General features: G+C 43.9%; 1 protein-coding gene and 1 long non-coding RNA gene across 2 annotated transcripts; both read left to right on the plus strand.

Moving 5' to 3' along the window:
- Positions 1–349: 349 nt before the first annotated feature.
- LOC136571145 (uncharacterized) lies at positions 350–6,852 on the plus strand. The gene is made up of 3 exons (XR_010785649.1): positions 350–381; positions 5,859–5,927; positions 6,788–6,852. It is a non-coding gene; the product is annotated as an uncharacterized lncRNA (long non-coding RNA).
- A 971-nt stretch (positions 6,853–7,823) lies between these two features.
- On the plus strand, positions 7,824–22,866 carry LOC136571151 (DNA-dependent protein kinase catalytic subunit-like). Its single transcript, XM_066571511.1, has 8 exons — positions 7,824–7,905; positions 8,198–8,324; positions 18,994–19,058; positions 19,678–19,741; positions 20,039–20,065; positions 20,423–20,498; positions 21,250–21,371; positions 21,795–22,866. The coding sequence occupies exons 6-8, from the start codon at positions 20,454–20,456 to the stop codon at positions 21,880–21,882; spliced, it is 255 nt and encodes an 84-aa protein (XP_066427608.1). The 5' UTR covers positions 7,824–7,905; positions 8,198–8,324; positions 18,994–19,058; positions 19,678–19,741; positions 20,039–20,065; positions 20,423–20,453; the 3' UTR covers positions 21,883–22,866.
- Positions 22,867–23,521: the final 655 nt, after the last annotated feature.

Below are 23,521 nucleotides of genomic sequence, written 5' to 3' on the forward strand. Positions count from 1 at the left end.
TCCAGCTCAAAATGCCAAATCAGTACAAATATTTGAGAGTAAGGAATAAGATCCCTTGGATTTGAAAGAACACCAACATCTCATCCTATTGCTTAGAGAGTTGTTCTCCTGAGGCTTATGTCAGAGGACCACTCTTTTAAAATCTCTGGATGTGTAACATGTATTTAAAAATAGGTGTGAAAAAGAGGTTGCATCAGGTACCTTGGGCTGCATCGCTCTTGGAGGCTATTTTTCTTACCGAGCTGAGGAATTCTTGGTTTTTTTGGCAGAGAGAGGAAAACAGAGCTGGCCCGGTGGATGGAGAAGATGGGGATTAGAGTATCAGAATCAGAACTCATGGAACACCAGTTTGCCAACTTGCCACCAGCACCTCAGACTCAGGTTTGCATCCTGGCTTTTTATGGTCCAGCTTCACAAACTTTTTGCTCTGGATCCCACTTCCCATCCCCAGCACAGGGCCTCAGTAATTCACAAATATATCCTACGTCTCACCTGTGACCCTCTGTAGGGAGCTGTGCAATATAACTGCATCCTTACAGCACTGCTTGCTTCATGGAAGTTGTTCAAACACTTGTGCCCTTGTAACATGAGGCAGCTGTTGGGCACAGCAATCTCATTCCTAAACACTGAAATTGAACAGCATTTGAGTAATTAAAAGGCAGTATTTTTGGTGCTTAATTGTAGCCTGGTGTTGCTATGGAAAATAAAGAGCTGTGCCTTCCCTTCCCCCCTGGTTCCCAAAGAGGAAATTGAAAGCCGTTGATGTATTTCTCTCTGCGATATAAAGCAAGAAAATTCACAAATAAAATGGCTTTTAGTGTTGTGGTACACAAAATAAGAAAGCACACTGTAAATTAATTATTCTCTATAGACGACATAATTATGAGATTGAGATGAGCTTTGACCTTTGCTGCATCCATTTGCATAATGCAGCACACAGTACCACGCCATTGTGGATTTTTCATCATTGCCTTGTGCTGCTACTGATAGTGAAATGTGTTCACTTCAAATACTGCATTGTGTGAATTTTAATTGCAAACATCCTCTTCATGTTAAATGTTGGACTAAAGTAGCGCTGAGTACAATTTATCTCTTAATACCCACTGGCTTCTGGTATCTAAAAGACAACCAGGACAGGAACTGGATATTGAGAGCACAGGATATTGATCATTAGAAGGCCATAGAAATATTATGCTTAACTGGGGAAATTCCTGCAGAATAAGATGTTGGCCCTAATTTTCACTGATTTCACTAAAGAGGCTTTTTTTTTTCTCCAAATCCAAAAGAGGAGCACAGTTATACTTTCAGGAATTAATCTCCTTGTTATGTACATGACTGACTTTGGAAGAGGTGGGTTAAATGATGGAGTTATTAATCAGCATGTGCAGACAAAATGAAAACAGTTGAGAAATATTCTTTATTAGTAGGATACCTTAGATACAGGTAGTAAAATGGTGTGCTGGGCTGGCTGCTTGGCAAATAGCCAGAATGGACAGATGGTTTTTCATTATCTGTTATATGGAAATAGTAGGTTTGTAACAGTGTGTTTTGTGTTGATGCTTATTCATCTGTGAGAGAGTCATTTTCAGGCTGCTTGTCCAGGAAACATTCTACATCTTCCTTTGCATCTGCAGAACAGCTGCTTTAGCTAGGATTGTCATTGTTCAATTTCTGCGAAGCTGCAGGCTGTCCTAATGTCTTCCTAAAGCCAAAGAAATGAGTATAAAAGAGGATTTTGGGGCTGGGATCCAGGGTTTACTGTCTATGAGCCTTCTTTGTTTTGCTGTGTAAAATCTTACTCCATGCTCACTCTATTCCTGCTAATATATGATGTCAACAATTAGCACAGAAAAAACAGTTTCTCTTGGTAACAGTTTACAAATGGTGGGGGATACGTTGAGTTTAGGTAGTCATGCAACCCGTATGTTTGCTGAAAAGGAACATTGTAAGCAATAAGGCTTACAATGGTATAATATCTTAATAGCAAATAGTTGGTTACTCAGGTGGTTACTCTGGAGAAGGTGGTATAAAATCTTAATAGCAAATAGTTGGTTACTCAGGTGGTTACTCTGGATTGGTGGCTGGGGATTTCACATCTACAGGACATAAAAATTAGAAGTTGTAAATTACAGTGTCTGTTTAAAACCCTCAATATGGAAGTTGCACTAGGTAAGGTGCAGAGTTCAGATCTTTTAGGCAATCAATATTTAATTTCTCACATGCCAATAATGCTGGTATTTTTGTCCAATTCTGCCACCCCTTGCTGTTGACTTGTACTCCTTGCAATAGCTATTGGGGGCATAAACCCATGTCACAAGCTTGGAGAGAAGCTGTGGAACAGTCCCATGGTTGCCTCATGTTTATGGTGTTTACAGGGGCTGGAGCAAACTCAGGATGAATCTCTCTGAAGCACACACAGGTATCCCGTGTGTGGGGCAACACCACTCCTTAGACAGTGTTTTTCACTTTGGCAACTTCATCCTGGTGTTAATTCTGTGAGAGGCACTGAAGATGAAGAGGAATATTTTTCACATGACCATGCAGTAATGTCAATGTGTTTGTTTTTTTTCAAAACATCCCTCAATACGAGTGCATTCTATTTGCTAAAAATCAGAAAAAGGTCTGCAGCATGATCATTTCACTTTATCCTGTTCTTCTGGATAATTTCAACACGAGGTTATCCTGACGTAAAATTTTCTCTAATGTGGTGATTTTTCAGACAAAGATTTTTAAGTCACAAGAACACTCTAGTACTATTTTCCAAATGGTAAATAAGTGTAGATGATGAAATAATCGAGGTCAGAGTCAAGGGTTTTTTCCCATTTTGGGAAGGTTTAACCTTATTCCACCTGCAGACTGTGCGTTTCAGTGGATGTTGCTCTTGAGAAGCAACGGTCACTATTCTGACCTGAGCTTTTCTATCTGTTGGATAAAATTATCTCCTTTGTCTTGGCTTAGCAAGGAATTTTAATTTTTCTGTGAACCTTTCTCTTGTGTTCAGAGTTTCATTATTTCCATCTTTCCGTTACAGTGAGCATGTCCTTCCACCTCTTAACTTGGTCAAGGCTCAGCTTGTAAGGATGTGGAATGAAACATTCAATCATGCACACCTTACATCTTAGCATAAAACGACCTTTTTCCTATGAAATCTTTTGAAAATTCTTGGGAATAATTTTCAAAATTTGAAATAGAAGAAAGAGCCAGTAACACAATATCATTTAATCATTTAATATGGTTTATGTATTAGGGTTTGACTCTTAGCCAGAGATATTTTTATTGGCAGCCTGGCAGCTCCACTGTGGAACTGTGTGCAGGTCAATTCCCTTGAGAAGGATGGGTAAATCAGCTCCTGGGAGATGGGCACTGCCTGGTCCCGATGCTGCAGCATGCTTGGGGTCAGGCTGGCTGGCTGACTGTCTAATAATAGTGTGTAATAACATAATTAAATACTCTTTTTATTTGCTGATAAATAAGATTTTTCAAGTTAACTCTGTTTCATCAGTGACCTGCCTGACTTTAGCCTGAGCTTTCCAGTTCCTGCTTTTCTTATTTTCTCTCCTGTCCTTCTGAGAGGAAGTGATGGTGGCTGGAAGTGCGCGGCCAGGGGGGCCAGGCCACCACAGCACCCCTGCACACTCAGCCTTGGAGATCTGGTCAGGAATCTGCTGCTGGGTCCCAGCCTTCCAGTGCAGAGCCTGGCCATGCTGCCATCACTGTGCTACACCAGGGAGTTCTCATCTATTGGGTCCAACTCAAAAGCAGCCTTCATTTTCAAGAGGAATTCTTTGTGGGGGATGCTGTGAGGAATGTGCTGTTTACACTCACCTCACACTGGCAGTAGAGTAGAACAACTCCTGACTGATTTGGCAATGAAGACCTCGTTTTTTCTTCACTAAACCTGCCCTAGCCAAATTCACAGGCTGGTGATAGCTGTCTCTACAGTGGAAAATATTTATTCACTTTATTGACAATTTAATAGACTGTCAAGCTTTGTTGTTTAGTTTCTATTGATCCTGAGACACATGGGGCTACTTTTGCTTCCTAAGGGATTAAACTGGCAAGCACTTAGAATCAGATTTGGGGAAGGTGGGTGCAGAAAACTTTCTAATTCACTTCTGAAAAGCAGAGTAATAATTAATATTTCAGATAGAAATGAAAGCATTTAACAAAATATGTGAAGTTTTTATTATGTGGGGTTTTTTTTTAAATTCTGGATAAATGAAATGAGGCTTTTGGAGATAGCATGAGCTGGATTTTCTATTGAGTTTGATAACCTCTGATTCTGCTCTCCTTTCTCTTTCTGGTGCAACTTGTAGCGAACTTATTAGGTCAAAGTATAATTTTGTAAGAATTATTTTTCAATTTGAGCCTTTCCCACTTGATGTTGGGGAGGGAGGGGAATGGAGAAAAAATAGCTACTTTCACAAATAGAATTGTGTCGTGAATGGCGGGAGAAATGCGACACACCATATGCGTGAATAGCAAATCCCGAAGTTTATTGAAAACTCACACATATTTATATTGGTGTTAATGAAGCTTATACATATTGCAAAAGCTGAGCTCATTATTGGTTAAGCACACTTAGATCAACCACACCTACTTCTATCTTCTAACAATTATTTTGCTTCTATGTTTGCATTCTTCTAACTTTTCTACCTAAGATATCTACATTTTCTGGCAAGCGATTTTCTCCCCCGTCTTCCCGTTTCAGAGAAGGTCACTGTGACCTTTGTCAGTGATTGGACACTGGTTGCTTAGTTCTCAGCTTGTTTCTCCTATCCTTATCCATCGGTATCACATCGAAATGTCCTTTCTCAGCTAACCAATTATCCAAAAAGCTCTCTACAGAATTGGAATTTCATACTGATGATTTGACCCTTTCTAAGATTTCACTGAGCACTGGGTCTGCTTGAAACTGAGGGGACTACTCATGACTGAGGTATGAAAACTACATTTCATTCCCTGGATTAGGAGTTTTCTCTTGCCCACAAGGAAGTTAAGGGGAAAAAAAAAGAGAAATGGGTTTAAAATTTCCTGTGCTATTTTCAGTTTGCTCACCTTTCTGGAGATACCTTAGCAACTGTAGGACATCTGAAAAACTTTGAACTGTGTCTTTATGTTTGAGGTTCTGTTGGGCGTTGCTTTTGTTATGATGTTCTTGTGTCAGTACTTTGAACTTAGCCAAGCAATGTTGGTATCAGCAGTGACTCTGATAAAGCTATGCCTTTCTCATTAATAATGCATTCTTCATGAAACAGAGAATATATTTCCCTGTGTTTTTTATAACCTAATGAGTCTAAGACTGAATGAAGTCAATGCCAAGCAGCTCTAAAGCAAAACACTGGGTTTTAATGTCTTTCAATGTAGGTTATGAACAAGGAAATAGACCTTTATTCTTAAATTTCAGCTACCTTTAATTACTTCCTCTATGCATATTCCAATTCAGATTGATGAATGTTGAACCAAAAGCAGACCTAAAAGAGTTAATTGAAATTCTCCTAATTCAGAGGCAAACTGTTTTTATAGATTTGTTTTGAGGGGTTTTTTGGTAAGGAAATGGCAAGTATTTATTCATCCAGCTCCCTCCACATTTCCCACCATCATTATTCCCAGGGATCCCTGCAGGGATAAGTGGTCTCTGACCCGCACCAGGGTGAGCTGCAGGAGCCTTGCAGCCATGCCTGTGATTTCTCACAGTGGCACAACAACTGCAACAGCACAGAGACGTTTTGCTAAAAGCTCCTACTGTTCCCAACACGTTATTATACAGGCAGAATAAAATGCTTTCTTAAGGACCAACTACATTTTTTGTGTGCCTGAAAGGTCACATTTGTTTGGGTTTTTTTTCTCTTGTTTAGGTGAGAGATAAACAAGTGAAAAGGAAACTCAGAGGAAATGTTGAAAATAGCAGCTGGCAGTACTTCTGTGTGAGTATCTCCATTTACACCTCACCTTGCTCTTAGAGACCTTTGAACACTATTTAAAATGAATTTTGATAGGTGGTGGCTGCTGACTATCTGCATTTCTTCTGCACTTGTTTTCTGTGCTTGTTTGGCATCACTGCTGAATGTCACCAATAAGGAAATTGATGAGGAAGAGTTGAGGAACCAAAACCCGTTCTTTTTTAATCCCTCTCTGTTATGCTTCCCATCCCAGGTTTTGTTGTTGTTTTTGTTTTTGGTTGTTTTTTCAACTTCATTCTGCACCCCGTTCTTACTTTTCTTCCTGTGTCCTCTCTGCTGCCCCTCCCTCTTTCTGCCTCTCTCTTGTGACTGCAGGGCTGGGGAGGAACTTCTGGGGGCTGCCCCCCATTCTTGTTGCAGCAGAGTCCCTTTTGGGGGAGATGTACTCATGGAAAGGGCTTGAATAAAGCACCACTCTGCTGTCCAGGGCAGTTTGATTCCTTCTGTGCCTTCTTTGGGGGTGAGGAAGTAAGGCTGAGGGAGAGGGGCTGGAGACTTGGGGGCTCTGATGGCATTTGGGGCACCGCAATGTCCCTAGGAGGGAGAGCCAGGCTGTAGCCATGATATTTTCTGAAAAATCCTCTCCTTAGCATTTTTTCTCCTGAGAGGCCTCAGGAACAAAATGTAAACAATGATTATCTGCTGCTGTGGAATGCAACAGGTGCATCTGTGATTGGTCTCATGTGGTTGTTTCTAATTCATGGCCAATCACATCCAGCTGGCTCGGACTCTCTGTCCGAGACACAAGCCTTTGTGAAATCATTTTTCTTTTTCTATTCTTAGCTAGCCTTCTGCTGAAATCCTTTCTTCTATTCTTTTAATAGAATATAGATCATAAAATAATAAATCAAGCCTTCTGAAACATGGAGTCAACTCCTCGTCTCTTCCCTCATCCTAAGACTCCTGTGAACATGGTCACACCAGGCTGTGATGGAGGAGCAGGTGAGTGGGGAATGAGGGGGGGTCATGCTGGGTTACCCTGCCCCAGAGGGACCAAAAGCTGCCAGAAAATTCACACGGAGGGGTGGGTGTAGAACACCAAAACCTGTCAAGTTTTTCGTTTTTATAGGTGTGGGCAAAGAATTGGAATTTATCTCTAAAACCATTTGGAAAGAATGATTTGGAAATAATCTATCCATTCTATTGTATACAGGAATGCAGGAAACTCTGACTAGAGATGCGTAGTCGTTTTGAAACCAATGTTATAACGTTTTTACCTAGGAATAAACCAATCAAGTGCCCTTAAACCGTAGGAACAGCTGCTGGGGCTGAAGGGAATCAATCCAAAATCAATCTCCGGCAGCTTCGGTCTCTGTTCCCTGCCTGCCCCAAGGCGCGTCCAGCCCGGCCCGGGCGGGGGACGGTGCTGCCACCTTGTGGGCACAGAGCGGTGCTGTGCACAGAGGGGAGCGGCGAAGCACAGTGAGGAGTGCAAAGGGGCGCGGCCGGGCTTGAGGGGCCGCCGTGCGGGGCGGCGGCTGGGAAGAACGACAGCGGCGGGGCCGGTTTCGGTGGGCGGCGGAGGTGCGGAGGGGACAGAGCTCCCATTTCAAGATGGCGAAGCGCCCGCGTACCAGGATCCTGCGTGAGCCGGGTAGGGCTCCAGCCGCACTCAAGATGGCGGCCGCGGCAGGACTCCGGCAGAGGCGTCTCCGCCGCTCCCTGCCGCGATTCGTGGGGTTCCAGTGCCGCTAACCCCGCCAACCGTTTTCTCCCGCCGGGAAAAGCAGCAGAAAATGGCGCTGAGAGCACGGGATCGGCGTCGGGACTGGGTTGAGGCAGCCAGCAAGAGAAACGCCTGTGTGAGGAGCGGGGGATGCTTAAGGGTACCACAACAAAGATGGCAGCTCGGCCGGGAGTGGCTTCTGCCAGTACCAAAGATTGCGGAGAGGAAATCCAGGAGAAACGGCTGCTGGCATCCTGGGCTTGCCAGGCAGGTTTTGTACTTGATTGCAAGGCAGTTTTCCTGCCTCTGCTGAGGGTGAAAATTGGAAAGGGGAGACAAAAAAGGGTCACTTTTACGCCACACCCGAGATGGCGGCTGAGGGCGGCACTCACTTGCCCTTCCAATGATGGCGGCAGTGTGCTCATGCGCCTTGGGTAGGGCGAAGAGAGGGCGGTACAGGAAATACCCCGCTCCGTCTGATGGTAAGAGTGCTTTCTCCTGGGTCTGGGCGGCATTGAGGTCGCAACGAGTTCCAGATTATCCTTGTGCCTCTCCTGTTGTGACTAAGTCGGTGTTCCCTGAGTGGCTGCAGCTCCCTGCGTGTGGAGGGAAGAAGCCTGTGCTGGAGAATGGGAGGAAGGTCCCTGCTGGTTTCTGTGTCCTCGGTGGGCACAGAACTCTGGCCAGATGGCTTGGTGAGTATTGAAAATGTGAAAAATCCGTATTTTGTGAGTGGCTTTTCACAAATATTAAAATGAATATGTGTTGTGTTAAAAAGTAATGCTGTATTAATTCTCTTCAATAGCGTGCTAAATATAGTTTTAGGTTATAACAAAATGTTAAAATAGAAACTATGTTATGTAGGAGACTTTTTTTAAAGAAAGGACTTGCAGTGAGATAGCAGCTACAGGACACCTAAATCTTTCAGAGAAAAAGAATTTATTGCTCTCTTATTAGAAGAAACGAACTTCTTCCTGCCTCGAAGGCGCTGTTAGGATTCAGAGGAAGTTGATGATGACCAGACAGAATCCTGTGTCTGAATGGAATTTATTCCTCATGTATGAGATGTATGAATATGCAACAGGCTGTTGTTTTTAAGGGTTAATCCTTTGTTAACGGGGGTCCTTTTTCGGGCTTATGCTGCCCAGAAAAAGGTACCCGGACTGTCTGTAACTCTTTGTCTCTATTGTCTCATATTGTCCTAATTTAATTTGTCCAAATTATTATTACTCGGATTGTATTACTATTTTTATAAGCATGTAATTACTGGTAAACTTTTAAAATTTTAAAAACAAGTGATTGGCGTTTTTCACAGGATCACTCCTGCTTCCTTTTCACTGAATTGTTGTAATGAGTCGTCAGCTTTTAGCCAGCCTCAGTTCCGTTTCTTTTTCATGAATCTTTTTGGTTGTTTCGATCCTTGTTGTGGTGTGTTTTATGTTTGTTCAGTTTTCCCCCCATTCTTCTCTCAGAAGGTCCTGCCCTGTTACCAGTTTGTGTCAATCCCCAAACCCCTCCCCAGTTGTCTTGGTTAGTAAATGTATCTTTCTTGTCCCCCACCCCTGGCTGCCTGCCTGTCACTCGACACCCCTGCCTCTTTTTCTAGATAGTTCGGGCCAGGGTGTCGGGTGATTGGGTTAGGGGCCAGGGTCCCTCCCACAACTGTGTTTGATTGGTTCTCCGATTATGCCAATCCTTAGTGTATCCTTCTCTGATTTGCTATCTTTGACCCCCCCCACCCTCTGTAAAACCCGAGGTTTTCTTGCCTCGAGGCTCTCAGCTCGTTCTCCACGTTTTCCCTACCAATAAAACCACCCTCCCTGAAGAAACTGAGAGTCGCCTCTTCATTTCATCCTGCGACTTCGGAGCTCACTACTGCGGCCACTCGTCCGTAAGCCTGTCATCGCTAGGCACCGGGCCCTGACTTCGTGTTGGGGAAGTGCCTTCCTGGCTGGAGGTTGGCTGGACACTTATCTAGCCTGGGCGTTTTACTTTCCACTGGCCACCGCTCCAGATCGTGAACTTGCCAAACCCTTAAGGTTGCTAAATTAACCCTGAGAAGGTTCTACAAGCCAATGCTGAGGGGATTGGGGATTGGATAGTTAGGATCTTATGGCCTTTCAAGGGTTGGGTTCACCCCCTAATTTTGGTGCCAAGGGAAACTCCAAGTTAACACAGATCAAAATAGGAAACAGTTCCCTCATCAAAGTCAGCTTTCCAAACCTCTGTTCAGGACCCAAAAGAAATGGGAATGCCCTTGGCAAAAAAGGGCATTTTGAGACAAAGCAAGCTTAAAATGCCTGTAAGCAGGAAATCCAGGAGAAATGGCTGCTGGCATCCTGGGCTTGCCAGGCAGGTTTTGTACTTGATTGCAAGGCAGTTTTCCTGCCTCTGCATGGGGTGGCACCTGCATCCCACTGGAAAGGGGAGAGAAATAATTCCCCTCATTCCCTGGCCCAGCCCTGGAGTGGGAGCAGCTTGCCCTTATCCTGGAGTTCTTCTGCTCCTGCCCAGCATCCCTCTGGTACCCTCATGTGCTTCCCAAGCTCCCAGCACTGATGGATCTAAACAAGGAGAACAATCCCTGTTCCTTCTCTTCTCCATCCTTCATGTTCCTGGGCCCTGCATCTCCCTGGTTATTCCATGTCTGACTCCTCATCTCCATCCCACCTTCTCCCTGGTCACATCTGAGCCTGAGATGTGTTTAGCAGCAAATCCATTCCTTTAAAGGAAGCCCAGTGCAAAGAGCATCCAGCTGCAGGTAAGTCTTCCTGCATTTCATTTTTCTCTGTCCAGTTTTGGAGGGTTTCTCTCCGTGCTTTCCTGTGACCCAGATGTGTCCCTTCCTTTGTCCAGATCCAGTGCCAAAAGATTGAACAACTGCTGAGTGGGGTCTGGGATGAGAATGGTTCTGCTAAAATGAGGGAAAGAATGCTAGAAGAAAAATTAGCTTCCTTTGAATGTCTGGAAAAAAGCACTGGGAAAGGGCACTTTTTAATTCAATTTGGTGCCACCTCCCCTTTTTTTATGGCTCATACTCCATGGTGAGCAATCTAAGCCAAAAGATGAAGTGCAGGAGGCTTTGATTCTGCAGTGAGCTTAACTTCCCTTTTCTCCTCTCTTTCAGGACAGGGAGATCCACTGAAGTTGTCCTGGCCTTGCCAAGGTGTTTGAGCTGCCAAACCCAAACTGGTCCTGATGATGGAGGACTTAAGAAATTACTCAATCCAGCTAAATGCTTTAAAAAGGGAGATGGTTTGGTTATAGAAATATTTCTGCCTGAGACTGGGAAGAGATTGGGAAGAGTTAAACCCCCCAATTCTGCATAACAGCACAAGGATTTTTTAATTCTTTGCCTTTTTTTCCCTTCCTTTGAATGGGTTTGTTTGTTTCCCCTTGGAGACTGCACACACAATAGGCAGATTTTTCAAGTAAGACATTTTTTCCCACTTTTAGTCTTCAATGGAGCCCAGGTGCCAATTGTTTGCTGCTTGGTTTCTGCCTTCCCTTTCCTGCCTACAGCTTAAGTCCTTTCTCTCCTTCCTGCTTTTTGGCCATCACTGGTCATGCAGATGATGCTGATGCAGATGGCTGATAAATAATTATCAAACAGCTTGGGAATGGTCTGTATCAGTAACATTAAAAGATGCAGTATATGGACCATCAAGCAATGAATTTAGCAACAGTTGGATAGTAACTAATCACCTTTCCTTTGAAGCCCTCTTCATAGCATATTTCCTTGTAAAGGGAAAGCATTTGGTTTTTCTTTTAAAAAATACTACAAATCACCAACAGCCAGCTTAAGTGAGCATGGCAGACTGACAAAGACTTTGTAATGTTTTTTCTTTTAAATCCCTCACAATCCCATCCCCTACTGGGGAGGCAGCTCAGCGAGTTTCAGCCCACAGCTGCCATCCTGTGCTCATGGAGAGCAACCTCTCCAGCTGTCCCAGCCTCAGGAAAGCACAGAAGAGGGCTTTACACAGATCAGGGATTAAGCTAGACCCAGGTTGGGCTCAGCTCAGTCACCGTGGCACTGTTAGAAGCCTTAAACCCTTTTTCTATCGGATTGATTGATGGTGGTTGTGGTGCAGCCACTGTGTTGCTCTCAATGTGTTCCCCTGCAGCCTAGCCTGACATGGTGAGCAGGGCTTGGGGTTCTGCCTCATGTGTTAAACATCAAACCAGAAGATAAAACAACAGCTAAAAGCCCTGCCCTGCCATGTGCCTCACTCTGCACCACTGCTATGAGAGGAGGGTGAGAGACCCAGTCAGTTTTAGCTCTGTAAAGCAGCTGCAGAGCAGTGATGAGTGCCTGAATCACATCCCCTGCAGCCATCAGGGGAGTGAGTGCAGGGAAAAGGGCAGAGAAAGGGAAATTAAAAAACAATAGAGCCACCAAGACTGGAGGATGTGAGGATGAATCCAAAACTATGCTCTCCAAGAACTGAAAGAACACATTTCTTAAAACAAGACATCCAAACAGGAATGAGGGACTTGCACTCTTTCCAGATCTTGCCAGCACCATAACTCATTAAAAAAAAAAAAGTCATCTGTGGAAGTGGGATGCTCCTTTAAGCCTGGCAGAGACTTTCTCCAGCACCACAAACCACCCTTCCTGCTGCTCTTCCTTTACCACTCAGGGCTGAGCCATGGAGACCTGCTTCTTTAGTGTGTGTATTTCAGGTTTTTTTTAAAACCAAGAAAAAAATCGATATCATATTTTAAAAAGAACCCCCAGAGCTTTGGGGAAAGTGGGCATAAATGTCAAACAAAACACAAAGAAAGACTGAGCTACTAAGGGATCTTAGAGCAGCAGTGGTGGGGTGGGAGGGAAGAAATACAGCAGACAAATTTAACACCATTTAGGAGGGTTTATGCACAGTATTTTCATTGCAAGCAGCATTTAGAAGTGACAATTTAGTGATTTATCATATCCCAGCACACTTCTTCCCTGTCAAAGTGATAGGCAGAACCAGCAGAGCAGCTCTGAACACACCGTTCACTACAAGGCACCACCAACAAATCCAGAACAGCTCCACCCTTGGCCAACCCTGTCCCCTTGGGCCTTCTGAGAAGCTGGGATTAGGAGAAGGCCATGCAGGGGAACAGTGTTTCAAATGTCAAAGGCTTTAAAAATATACAAGGATAGGAAAGAACATTTCAGGGTTTTTTTCAGCTGATAGTTTCGGAATTTACTTGGAATAAGCTTCTTCCCCAAGAGGGATTTCAATTCTACACATGCACAAAGAGGAGAAAACATTAATGCAGTGTTGAGACAGCTGTGTGCTGTGAGCAGTGGTTTTAAGGTAAGGCCCTTGTATATCTGGGAGGGTGAAACCTCTGTGTTCAACCCTCTGGGATCATCACTTGGGCTTCCTGTGCTTCTCAAGCTCTCAAAGTAAAATTGACTTACCAAACTCATCTTTGTCTCAATCCTAATCCCTGCATCATCCTTCAGGTGTATTTCCTCACAATGAAATTGGAGTAGAAAATGCTTTAGGAGATGCTTTGCAGCCCCTTCTTCCCCAAAGGCCCAATCTGCTTTAATTTTTAGGAATGCTGTTCAAGCACAAGGTTTGGATGCAGCCAGTGAGACTCACATTTCAGAAGGACCATCAATGGTCTGATAAAGACACAGCACTTTCAAGCAGGCTGCTGGGACTGAGGAGGATATTTGAAAGCTGTTGACATGCAGTTCTAGCAGAAGTGCAAAATGAAATGTAATGTAGTAGAAGTGGAAAATGAAATGCTGTTAGACAAGGCTGCTGCCCAAATTGGCTCTGCCTGGATCCACCTGGCCTGCAGCACAGCCTTCTCCCTTTCTCCTCCCTGCCCTCTGCTAAGCACCAACCCAAACGTGGGCTATTTCAATTCCTGTCAGACACAGAGCAGCTGATGGGCAGCAAATGCAGCCTTCCCAAAGTGGCTGCCCATGGCCCGGCCTGCAGGGCAGAGTTGAGGGAGGAGGTGGCAGTTTCCTCAGTGGCTTTTCATGTCCTCTCTCTGCCATGCAGACACTGGCATGCATGGCACGGCTCTGTTTTGGCAGCCGGTCCCTTGGCAGGGCAGGGTGAGTACAGGGTGAACTCTCTGCTCCTTGCTGTGACACCTGGGCTGGCAGGGATGACACAGTGACCTCGGCCGGCCGATGCTGCCTGTGCCATCACCTGGCACTGACGTGTTTGATGAAAATCCTTTTGCTGGGATTTTTCTCCTGAGAAGCCTCAGAACGGAAATGGAACCGGTAACAATCTGCTGGCTGTGGAGTGTGGGCTGGAGATGGTTTAGCAACAGGGGCATCTTGGATTGGTCTCCTGTGCATTGTTTCTACTTGATGACCAATCATGGTCCAGCTGCGTCGGGGCTGTGAGCAGTCCCAGGTTTTTATTATTCATTCCTTTCCAGCTTTCTGATGTCTCCTTGCTCTTTTAGTATAGTTCTACTATCTCATTTTCTTTTAATATAATAGAGATGATAAAATAATATTTCAGCCTTCTGAAAGGTGGAGTCAAGATTCTCGTCTCTTCCCTCGTCCTGGGGACCCTCAAACACCACCACAATCAGTGGCCGAGCGGGTTTGTGCGAGCCTCTCAGTAACCCTCGTCCGGTCCCGAGTCGGCAGACACCGGGGGGGCAGCCCCAACACGGCTGAGAGCAGGGAGACACCCTCTGTGCCCCGAGGGTACTGAGGGCACCTGGGCTGGGGGGAGACACTCTCTGTGCCCCGCGGGTGCTGAGGGCACCTGGGCTGGGGGGAGACACTCTCTGTGTGTGCCCCGAGGGTGCTGAGGGCACCTGGGCTGGGCCCCTGTGCAGCACAAGAGACACCAGAGACAGCGGTAGATGATAAAGGGCCGACTCTTAGCAGGGGTTAATCCAAGGTTTTATTAGGAGTCCCAAAGGAGCTCCTGCACCTCAGGGGCCTCCTGCCGAGAGCCCCGGGAGATGTGTCAAGGTTACATTTAAAGGGAGGTGGAAACCAAAAGTAGATAACATTTTACCAACCAATAAGTGACCCTAAGGGATGGATGCTGGGGGATCCAGACATACAGGACAGCGTATGGGGCAAGGCTTGGGGGGCTGACCCCGGCCTCTGGCTCATCACTCGACGACTTGGACCGAAACTTCTGCATGGAGGGGATGGGAGGCTGAGTGATTGACAGAGAGGCAGGGTGGGCATTTGGGGATGATCTCATCCCAGGAGAGGGATAACACAGGTAGAAGGAGGGGGGTACAGTCTGGGATAAACCATTTGGGAAAAATATGGGGATACAAAACAAAATGACTTCAAAGTATTACAAAGTATAAAAATGCACTACAGCAGGTTTGGGCAGCACCAAATAAAACGTAATAAAATGCTTTAAAAATAAAAAAATTAAAAATAAAAATTAAATAAAATTTTAAAAAACAAAATTACTTTAAAATAAATGAAAAACAAAATAAAAACTGTAAAGTGCTGTAAAGTGCTAAAAGTACCTAAAAGGTAGTGCCGTAATGCAAGACCCTCAAACACCACCACAATCACCAGCTTGAGTTGGTCTGGGCAGCACTAAATAAAAAAAACTAAAAACCTTTAAAAATAGAAAACTTAAAAATAAAAAATAAAATTTAATAAATTAAATCAAATCTTTTAAAATAGAAATTTAAAAATAAACATTTAATAAAAAATAAAATAAAAAAATAAAATAAATGCTTTAAAAATAGAAAAATTAAAAATAAAAAATAAATAAAAAATAAAATTAGAAAAATAAAATAAAAGCTTTAAAAATAGAAAAATAAAAAATAAAATTAAAAAATAAAATTAAAGCTCTAAAAAAAAAAATAAAAATACAAAATAAATTAAAAATTAAAATAAAAAATAAATGCTTTAAAAATAGAAAAATAAAAACTAAAATAAAAAATAAGATTAAAAAATTAAAATAAAAAGCTTTAGAAATAGAAAAATTAAAAATAGTAAGTAAATAAAAAATAAAATTAATAAAATAAAAACCTTTACATATAGAAAAATTAAAACTAAGTAAATAAAAAATAGAAAAATAAAATAAAAGCTTTAAAAATAGAAAAATTAAAACTAAAAAATAAAATTAAAAAATAAAATAGCTTTAAAAATAGAAAAAGTAAAAATAGAAATTAAATAAAAAATAAAATTTAAAAAAATAAAAAGCTTTTAAAATATATAAATTAAAAATGAAAATTAAGTAAAATTAAAAAAACAAAATTAATTTAAAATAAATGAAAAACAAAATAAAAACTGTAAAGTGCTGTAAAGTGCTGTAATCGTTCCATAAAAGGTAGTGCCGTAATGCAAGACCCTCAAATACCACCACAATCACCAGCTTGAGTTGGTCTGGGCAGCACTAAATAAAAAAAACTAAAAACCTTTAAAAATAGAAAAATTAAAAATAAAAAATAAAATTAGAAAAATACAGAAAGCTTTAAAAATAGAAAAATAAAAAATAAAATTAAAAAATAAAATTAAAGCTTTAAAAATAGAAAAAATAGAAATAAAATTTAATTAAAAAATAAAAATAAAAAATAAATGCTTTAAAAATAGAAAAATTAAAAATAATAAGTAAATAAAATTTTAAAAATAAAATAAAAAGCTTTAAAAATAGAAAAAATTAAAAAAAACATTAAGTAAAAAATAAAATTAAAAAATTAAAATAAATTTAAAATAAATTAAAAACAAAATAAAAACCATAAAGTGCTGTAAAGTACCATAAAAGTTCCATAAAGGGTAGTGCCGTAAAGCGCGACTGTCGCAAAAGGCACCGTAAAGCGCGACTGTCGCAAAACTGCCGTAAAGGGCGACTGTCGTAAAACTACCGTAAAGCGCGACTGTCGTAAAACTGCCGTGAATCGCGACTGTCGCAAAAGGTGTCGTAAAGCAGAACTGTCGTAAAATGTGTCGTAAAGCGCGACGGTCGCAAACGGGGCCGTAAAGCGCGACTGTCGTAAAATGTGCCGTAAAGCGCGACTGTCGTGAAAGGTGACGTAAAGCGCGACTGTCGCAAAAAAATTAAAGTGCCGTAAAGCGCGACTGTCGTAAAAGGTGCCGTAAAGCGCGACTGCCGTAAAATTGTGCCATATAGGCTGGCAGCGCCGTGGCCGTCACGGAATGCCGTACAAGATGGCGACGGCCTCCCGAGTGGGCGTGTCCGGGACAGGGCGCCGTGTCGATGGGCTGACGTCATTAGGCGGCACTCTGCCTGCAGTGCGCCGGTCCAGAGGGCAGGGGGCGCTGTGCCTGCAGTTCTCCGGCGCAGACGGCAGGGGGCGCTGTGCTTTCAGTGCGCCCATGCAGACGGCAGGGGGCGCTGTGCCTGCAGTGCGCCCATGCAGACGGCAGGGGGCGCTGTGCCTGCAGTGCGCCAAAGCAGACGGCAGGGGGCGCTGTATAAGTAGAGTATTAAGTACAAACTATCTAGAAGAAGAAATAAAAGCTCTATGCCACCTGCAGCTGTAGAAAATTTCAGCTCCCATGGAGGAAATAGTTTTCCTAAAATCATTACCGTTTTGGGGTTTTTTGCACTCCCCGGTAGCCTGAATGTTTCTACTGCTGCTTTTTTATTCTAAAGCTAGAATGGAAAGCCAAGATTAAAAATACAGGGAAAGAAAGAGAGAAAGAATTAAAGAGAGAAAGAAAGAAAGAGAGAGAGAAAGAAAGAGAGAGAAAGAAAGAGAGAGAAAGAAAAAGAAAGAAAGAAAGAAAGAAAGAGAGAGAGAGACAGAAAGAAAGAGAGAGAAAGAGAGAGAGAGACAGAAAGAAAGAAAGAGAGAGAAAGAAATAGAGAAAGGGAGACAGAAAGAGAAAGACAGAAAGAAAGAAAGAAAGAAAGAGAGAAAGAAAGAAAAGGAAAAAGGAAAGGAAGAAAAAAAAAATAGAGGGAAGAGAAAGGAAGAAAAAAAATGAAAAAGGAAAAGGGTGAGAGTGAAAAAGAAAGAGCGAAAGTGGAAAAGGGGGTGAAAAACAGAGTGAAAACAAGAAGAAAGAGTTGGAGTGGAAAAGAAAGGACATTCGGGAGGGGCGGTGCTGCCTAAGGTGCTTCCGCGCCCACGAGCGAAGGAGCCGTTTGATCCCCTGGCGGGAGCGCAGCTCCCGGTGGCGGAAAACGGAGCGGTGGCTGTCAGTCCAAGACTACAACTCCCGGCAGGCCCTGCGGCCGTAAAGCGCGGCGTCTGACGCAACGGCCAACGCGCCATATGAATGGCTGGCGGGCAGAGGCGGCTGCGCGCCGGGGGAGCGGGCTGGGCGCGGGGGGCTCCCAGCGCCTCTCCCGCGCGGGACGGAGCCGCGGCAGCGACGCTGGAGGGGCGAAGCCTCCGTCCGGCCGCCCGCACGGAGCCGAGAGGCGCGGAAGGGGCGTCCGCCCGGTGCCTCGGCCTCGCTCAGCGGTCCTGGTGGCGGGGGCTCAGCTCGGGCGCGGCGCGCTGCCGCCCGCCGATGGCGGAGCGCCAGGCGGTGCTTTGCTGCCGCGGACCGGGAGCTGCAGGAGCCGCCCCGGGCGAGCGGCGCCGGGCGCTGCCGCGGTCACTGTGCGGCGGCTGGCGGAGGCGCGGGAGCCGCCGAGCTGCAGCCGTGTCCCTCGGGCTGCTGCCGCTGCTGCGGGCGGGGGCGGACGAGCGGCTGCGGAGGCGGCTCCGCGGCGTGCTCAGCCTTGCGAGCAGAGAGCGCTTGACAGCGCTGGAATGACACGGCTGCTGAGTGCCTCAGTGCTCGTGGCTCTTTCTTCCACGCAAACAGATGGAGCGGCATCGCTGAGCAGTAAAACACAGCGATGGCCCGGAGAATGGCGAGCGCAAGAAGCGCGCGGGCTGGATCCTTCTGCTGGCACAGGTGCGATCCGCAAACTCAGCCCCTTGTGCCCCTACCCTCCCGACCCCCAGGGGAAATGCTCTCCAGCCTCGAGCTGCTGCAAGACAAAACGTGTGATTTGACACTAGGGTCCGGAAAAGGTTTCCGTTTAGATTAGCAAATGCCTCAATTGTTCTTGGTTACATCCTAGGATCGGTTTTAGGCAGTGACTTTATACCGCTTGTCAGATTTTTCTTGCGCAATGGTAAGAAAATAGGCAGGTCTGATACTGGTTTCGCTTTTTTTCTACTTCATGTTCCATGAGCTGCTTTTATCCAAGCAATTGTTTTAAAGTTCTACTGTAGGCGTTTCTGGTTCACTTTTTTTTTTTTCTTTGCAGCACCCGTGACTTTTTTTTTTTTTTTTCTCTAAATCGGCAGCAAATATAGCTGAGTAAAATTACCTTGGTTTTCTTCCTTCTTAAATGTTTTTATTGATAATCCTATTTGAATATGCAGAACAAGTGGGTATGTCCTGTAATATATCCTAGCTTTTCTTGTTTACAGGGTACTCAGAAAATACTTTTCCCTTAGAGTCCCACTGAAACATTCTCAGTGCAATCTCCGTTAAGGTATGTGTTTACAAATAAGCCACCATCAGCTGAGATATTTGCCTGTGTACCTTTTCCTGTAATTCAGAGCTTGCGTTCTGTGGTTTTTATGATAAACCTATCAAACTTGCGAAACTGTTTTGCAAGTCTTAATCGTTGAAGGCAGCAAGAAGTGGTTTAAAAGCCTGTTCTTGAGCAGACAAAGGGAAAAAGTGTGAATTTGATGCTGAACTTGTCCTTTTTCATTTGACTTGCCTTGAATGATTTAGGAAGAGAGAGAACTAGAAAAAAGAGAGAAATAGAATTGGTTCTTGGGCCCTCCTAAAATGCTCCCCGTGATTCTGTGTGGAGCCAAAGTGAAGGGTGATGGAACAGAGCCCTGTGCTTTAGAAGGAAATCAATTTCAACCTGATCTCCACCCTGAGTCTCCCTAATTTCTGTTTTTAAAATGCAAACTAAGTTTAGGAAGTGTTGGAAGTTAGTATTTTGGGGAAGAAATGGCAGTTGCACCAACCGTTCCATTTCCCAGAGGCTCTGGGAACGATTCATTTTGTAAGCGCTGTAACTGCAATCGGTTGGTGGTTTGGGGTTGGAATGTGCACTTGCCCTCCTCTAAAGCACTCGTTCATTTGCATTTCAGTGCCAGGAGTCTGGAGAAACTGGAGAAGAGCCCAAGAGACATTTTTCATCCTGAGATACAAAAGGTAGGAAGTGACTTTTTTTTGTTTGGTTCTTTTTCTTTATGATTTCCTGGAAATAGAAGTAATTAAGTATAGATACTACTGGTTTGTTTCTTCCAGTAGCTAATAATAATAATAATAATAATAATAATAATAATAATAATAATAATAATAATAATAATAATAATCTAATACTACTTAAACTGTCTCTTTATCCATTGAACTGGCCATTTCAAATCCAAACTTCTAAACACAAATAAAACCATCATCCTTGTAGAATCTTTAATAGGAGGGGGCTAAAGATGCTGTTTTTGTTGACAGGATTTATTGGTTCTTGAAGGGCAAGAGGTGAGTACAAGCCTGACTACTTCTTGCCCACAGACCCGTCCGGTGAGTACAGCTTTGTATTTTGATGGGCTTTTGATGACTTCTAAATCAATTGCTCGTTACAGTAAAAAGAAGTAATGTTTTTTTGAACCTGACAGCAAAAATAACTTGAAGCACCAACTTAATAATAATTGATCACCCATCTAAGTTAATGGTTTTATGCTATACTATCAAAGTTTAAAGGTAAATTATCGTGTAGTAGGAGATAGTATAAAATGTATGTTCTGATGTGTAGGATGTATGCAAAGATTAGAGGACCCAAATTGTTATGTCTTCTGTTTGACTGTTTACCAAATAATATTTGGTTTTATTTTCCAGGGATCGGTGAATTTTAAATTTGGAATCCTCTATGCTAAGGATGGTCAGCTTACCGGTGATGAAATGTTCAGTCATGGTGAGTTTTCCACCTTCTCCTTAATTGTTTTGCTCATCTGAAAAAAAAAAAAAAAAAAAAAAGGTATGTTTATTATTTGTTACCCTGTTCTGTCCGTTTCCTCAGTATTTGCTGGAGCTCTGCTTACCCAAGCTTTGGGTTCCTTCTGTCCCACTGGGTGTTGCCCAGTTTGGTTGCATCTGGTGAAATTCACCCTGAGCCCTTACAGAACCAGCTCAAACCACGTGAGAGCCATTCGCAGCTCTCTCAGGACACCCGGAGGAGGATGGGTGACGTTTCTGAGCATCTGGCAAGTGTACTTCTATCAAAACTCGGCCTGTGTAATTTCTGGGGAAAACCCTTCTGTATCCTGGAGGGTTCCTCAGACTCTGTTGAGGATCCAGTTAGCAGTTGCTCACCTGGATGGTTCCAGCTCCTCAAGTTAACACTTGTACTCTTGCCCTGTAGTTTAGATCTATTGTAGTTTTGTTATTTTGCACGATTTTACGTCTTTGGAAAATAACGTGCGTTTCACTCTTTGGAACCTCTCGGATCATTCTTTGGTGCAGCACCACCTAATGGGACACTTGGCTGCTGTGCTGAAGGGCTTGGTTACTAGGATTGTAAATCCCGGAGAGTTTGTAAGTCTTCTGTCCCCAGGGAGGTGTCACGCTTTGTTCACTCTGTTTGTCAGGTGCTGCTTCTCGTCGGAAGTATTAGCTTCAAACTGCCCTGTTCTTTTTTTAACTTTTTTTCCTGGTTCTCTCCGTAGGGCAGGGAAGGACTCTCGTATCCTGGTCGTCAGACTCAGCGCTGCCCGAGAAGATACAGAGAGTGTAAAAATCATAAGAAGCAAATAGGACTGCAGAGGAAACAAACTGGAGAGAACAAAAGGTGATATTGTTCTCCTTAGCCTGGATTAGAAACATCCCCTGTGCTTTGATGCCGGTGGCTGCCAGGGGCTCGTTAGGTCTCTTTAGGCAGGTGTAGGTGTTCACTTGTAGGTTCTATTTTTTGGCAAAGGACCATGAGAGAAGTTTATTTCTACATCCAAATAAACATTCATCTTATCTGAACATAACCTGTCATCCCATTTCTGACGTTAAGGACTCCTGTATAAATACTTGGGGAGGTTTTCTTTGTCGTTTCTGAATGGTTCCATTTTGGTTCCATCTACCTGCCGGATACTTGAACGAGTCTGAGGTGGTTTAATTGCATACTGCTTCCTTGAAATTCTGTTGGTCTCTGCTTGGAACCCTTCTTGTAGTGCTTAATGAAAGACTTCTGATGGTGTTTTCTTGCCTGTTTGTGTTTAAGGTCGTGCTCTGATGCATTTACAGAAACCATGGCAGGAGAGAGTCAGCTGCTGGAGAAGAGGAGACAGTATTATCCCTGTGCAGCATAGAACTGCGCTACTGCTGTGTCATCAGCTGTGTCTGCACTGAAAGTAGCCACCTTCACTTGTAGGTAGCTCCTTGGTGCTTTAGGACACACTGAGGGATTTATTCCTTTTGGGATCCACGATGAGAATTCCCAAGAGAGGTAGTAATAAGGTATGAGATTGGAAAAAAGCCTGTGTCCTTGGAATGTTGTTGTTGTCGTCAAAAGTTAATTTTTCCTTCTTTCTTAGCCAGTAGTCAGCTTTTTGCTTTATTTTTTGTGGGATCAGTACTTGATTGTTTAAAAAATGGCTTCAAAATAACTGCAGCGGCTGGCCACCAGGACCTTGTTCAGATTTGCCTATTTGCTTGTAGCTAAAACGTTTCCATATTGTTTCTCGTTCTATTGAAGAAACTGCTGCCCAGTCAACTAAGAACTGAACATCTATCTGTCTAGGACATGGGGAGAGGATTTAGGTCGTGTCTTTGTTTCCAGAAAAAAGTTCCAGTGTAGTTTCTAACTAGAGGAAAAGGGGGGGTGAAGACTCGGGGCTCTGATGCCGTTGGGGGCACCCCGAGGTGCCCAGGAGAGGGAGCCCCACTGCGGTGCAGGAGCAGGTATGTTATCACGTACTAGAGAGCAAATGATAAATAGAAATAGGAAAATTATAAATATAAAAATATTTTTTAAGTCGTTAAATAAAGCAGGGTTTTTTTACTTGTCAGTAGGCAGGGTTTTGATTATAAAAATTAAAAATACAAACAATATGAAGGCAGAAAACTAAGTCTAGAAATATATCATAAATACATACAGTTTAAAAGTAGAAGGAAAAATCAGTTGCAGCAGTAGATACGATACATAATATAAATAATACTTTAAATACATGTCTAGAATTTTATAGATATTATAGATAATTATTAATAGATTGCATCAAAAGAAACTATAAATATAAATGTGAATGTAATTCTACAAAGTATAAATAAAAATATTTCAATATCGTTTAAAAGAAGGCATTTATTGTATTTATTTGGTTAGAGATGGGGTTTTTATTTGGATTAATAGAAGTATTCTAGAAATATAAATCTAACTATAGAAAGATACAATCGATAGAGAAAGATATTTCTAAAAACACAACCGAACGACGCCGCCTTCGGGGGAATCGCACGAGCTCGGCCGAAGCAAGGCGAGAGCGGCCGACCCTGACGGCCTCGAGCGAACCGAGGCGAGGCTTCCGAGGCTGCCTGGAGCGAAGCGAGCCGAGCTCAGGCGAAGCGAGCCTGCCGCTCTCGTGCGCGCTAATTAGCGCCAGTGCGGTCCCAGCCTAATGAGCTCCTGCCCGAGCCCGCGCTCCCGGTCGTGTCCGCGCCATGGCCGGGCCGCCCGCGGGACGCGGCAGCGGGAGAACCCCGAGCTGGGCGAGCTGAACGTGAGGCGGCGGCACTTGCCCGCCCGCCGTCAGGGAGCCGAGCCGAGGCGAGCGGAGCCGAGGCGCGCCGAAGGCACAGAGCGGCTGGGAGTTGGGCCGAAGCGAGCCGAGCTCTGCCGAAGAGGCGAGTGCAGCCGACAGTAGCCGAGTTTAGCCGACAGTAGCCGAGTTTAGCCGACAGTAGCCGAGTTTAGCCGACAGTAGCCGACTCGAGCCGAGCGTCTCCGGAGCGAGCCGA

The sequence above is a fragment of the Molothrus aeneus genome, unplaced genomic scaffold (genome assembly GCF_037042795.1).
Source record: "Molothrus aeneus isolate 106 unplaced genomic scaffold, BPBGC_Maene_1.0 scaffold_71, whole genome shotgun sequence".
In the NCBI taxonomy this organism is placed as follows: domain Eukaryota; kingdom Metazoa; phylum Chordata; class Aves; order Passeriformes; family Icteridae; genus Molothrus; species Molothrus aeneus.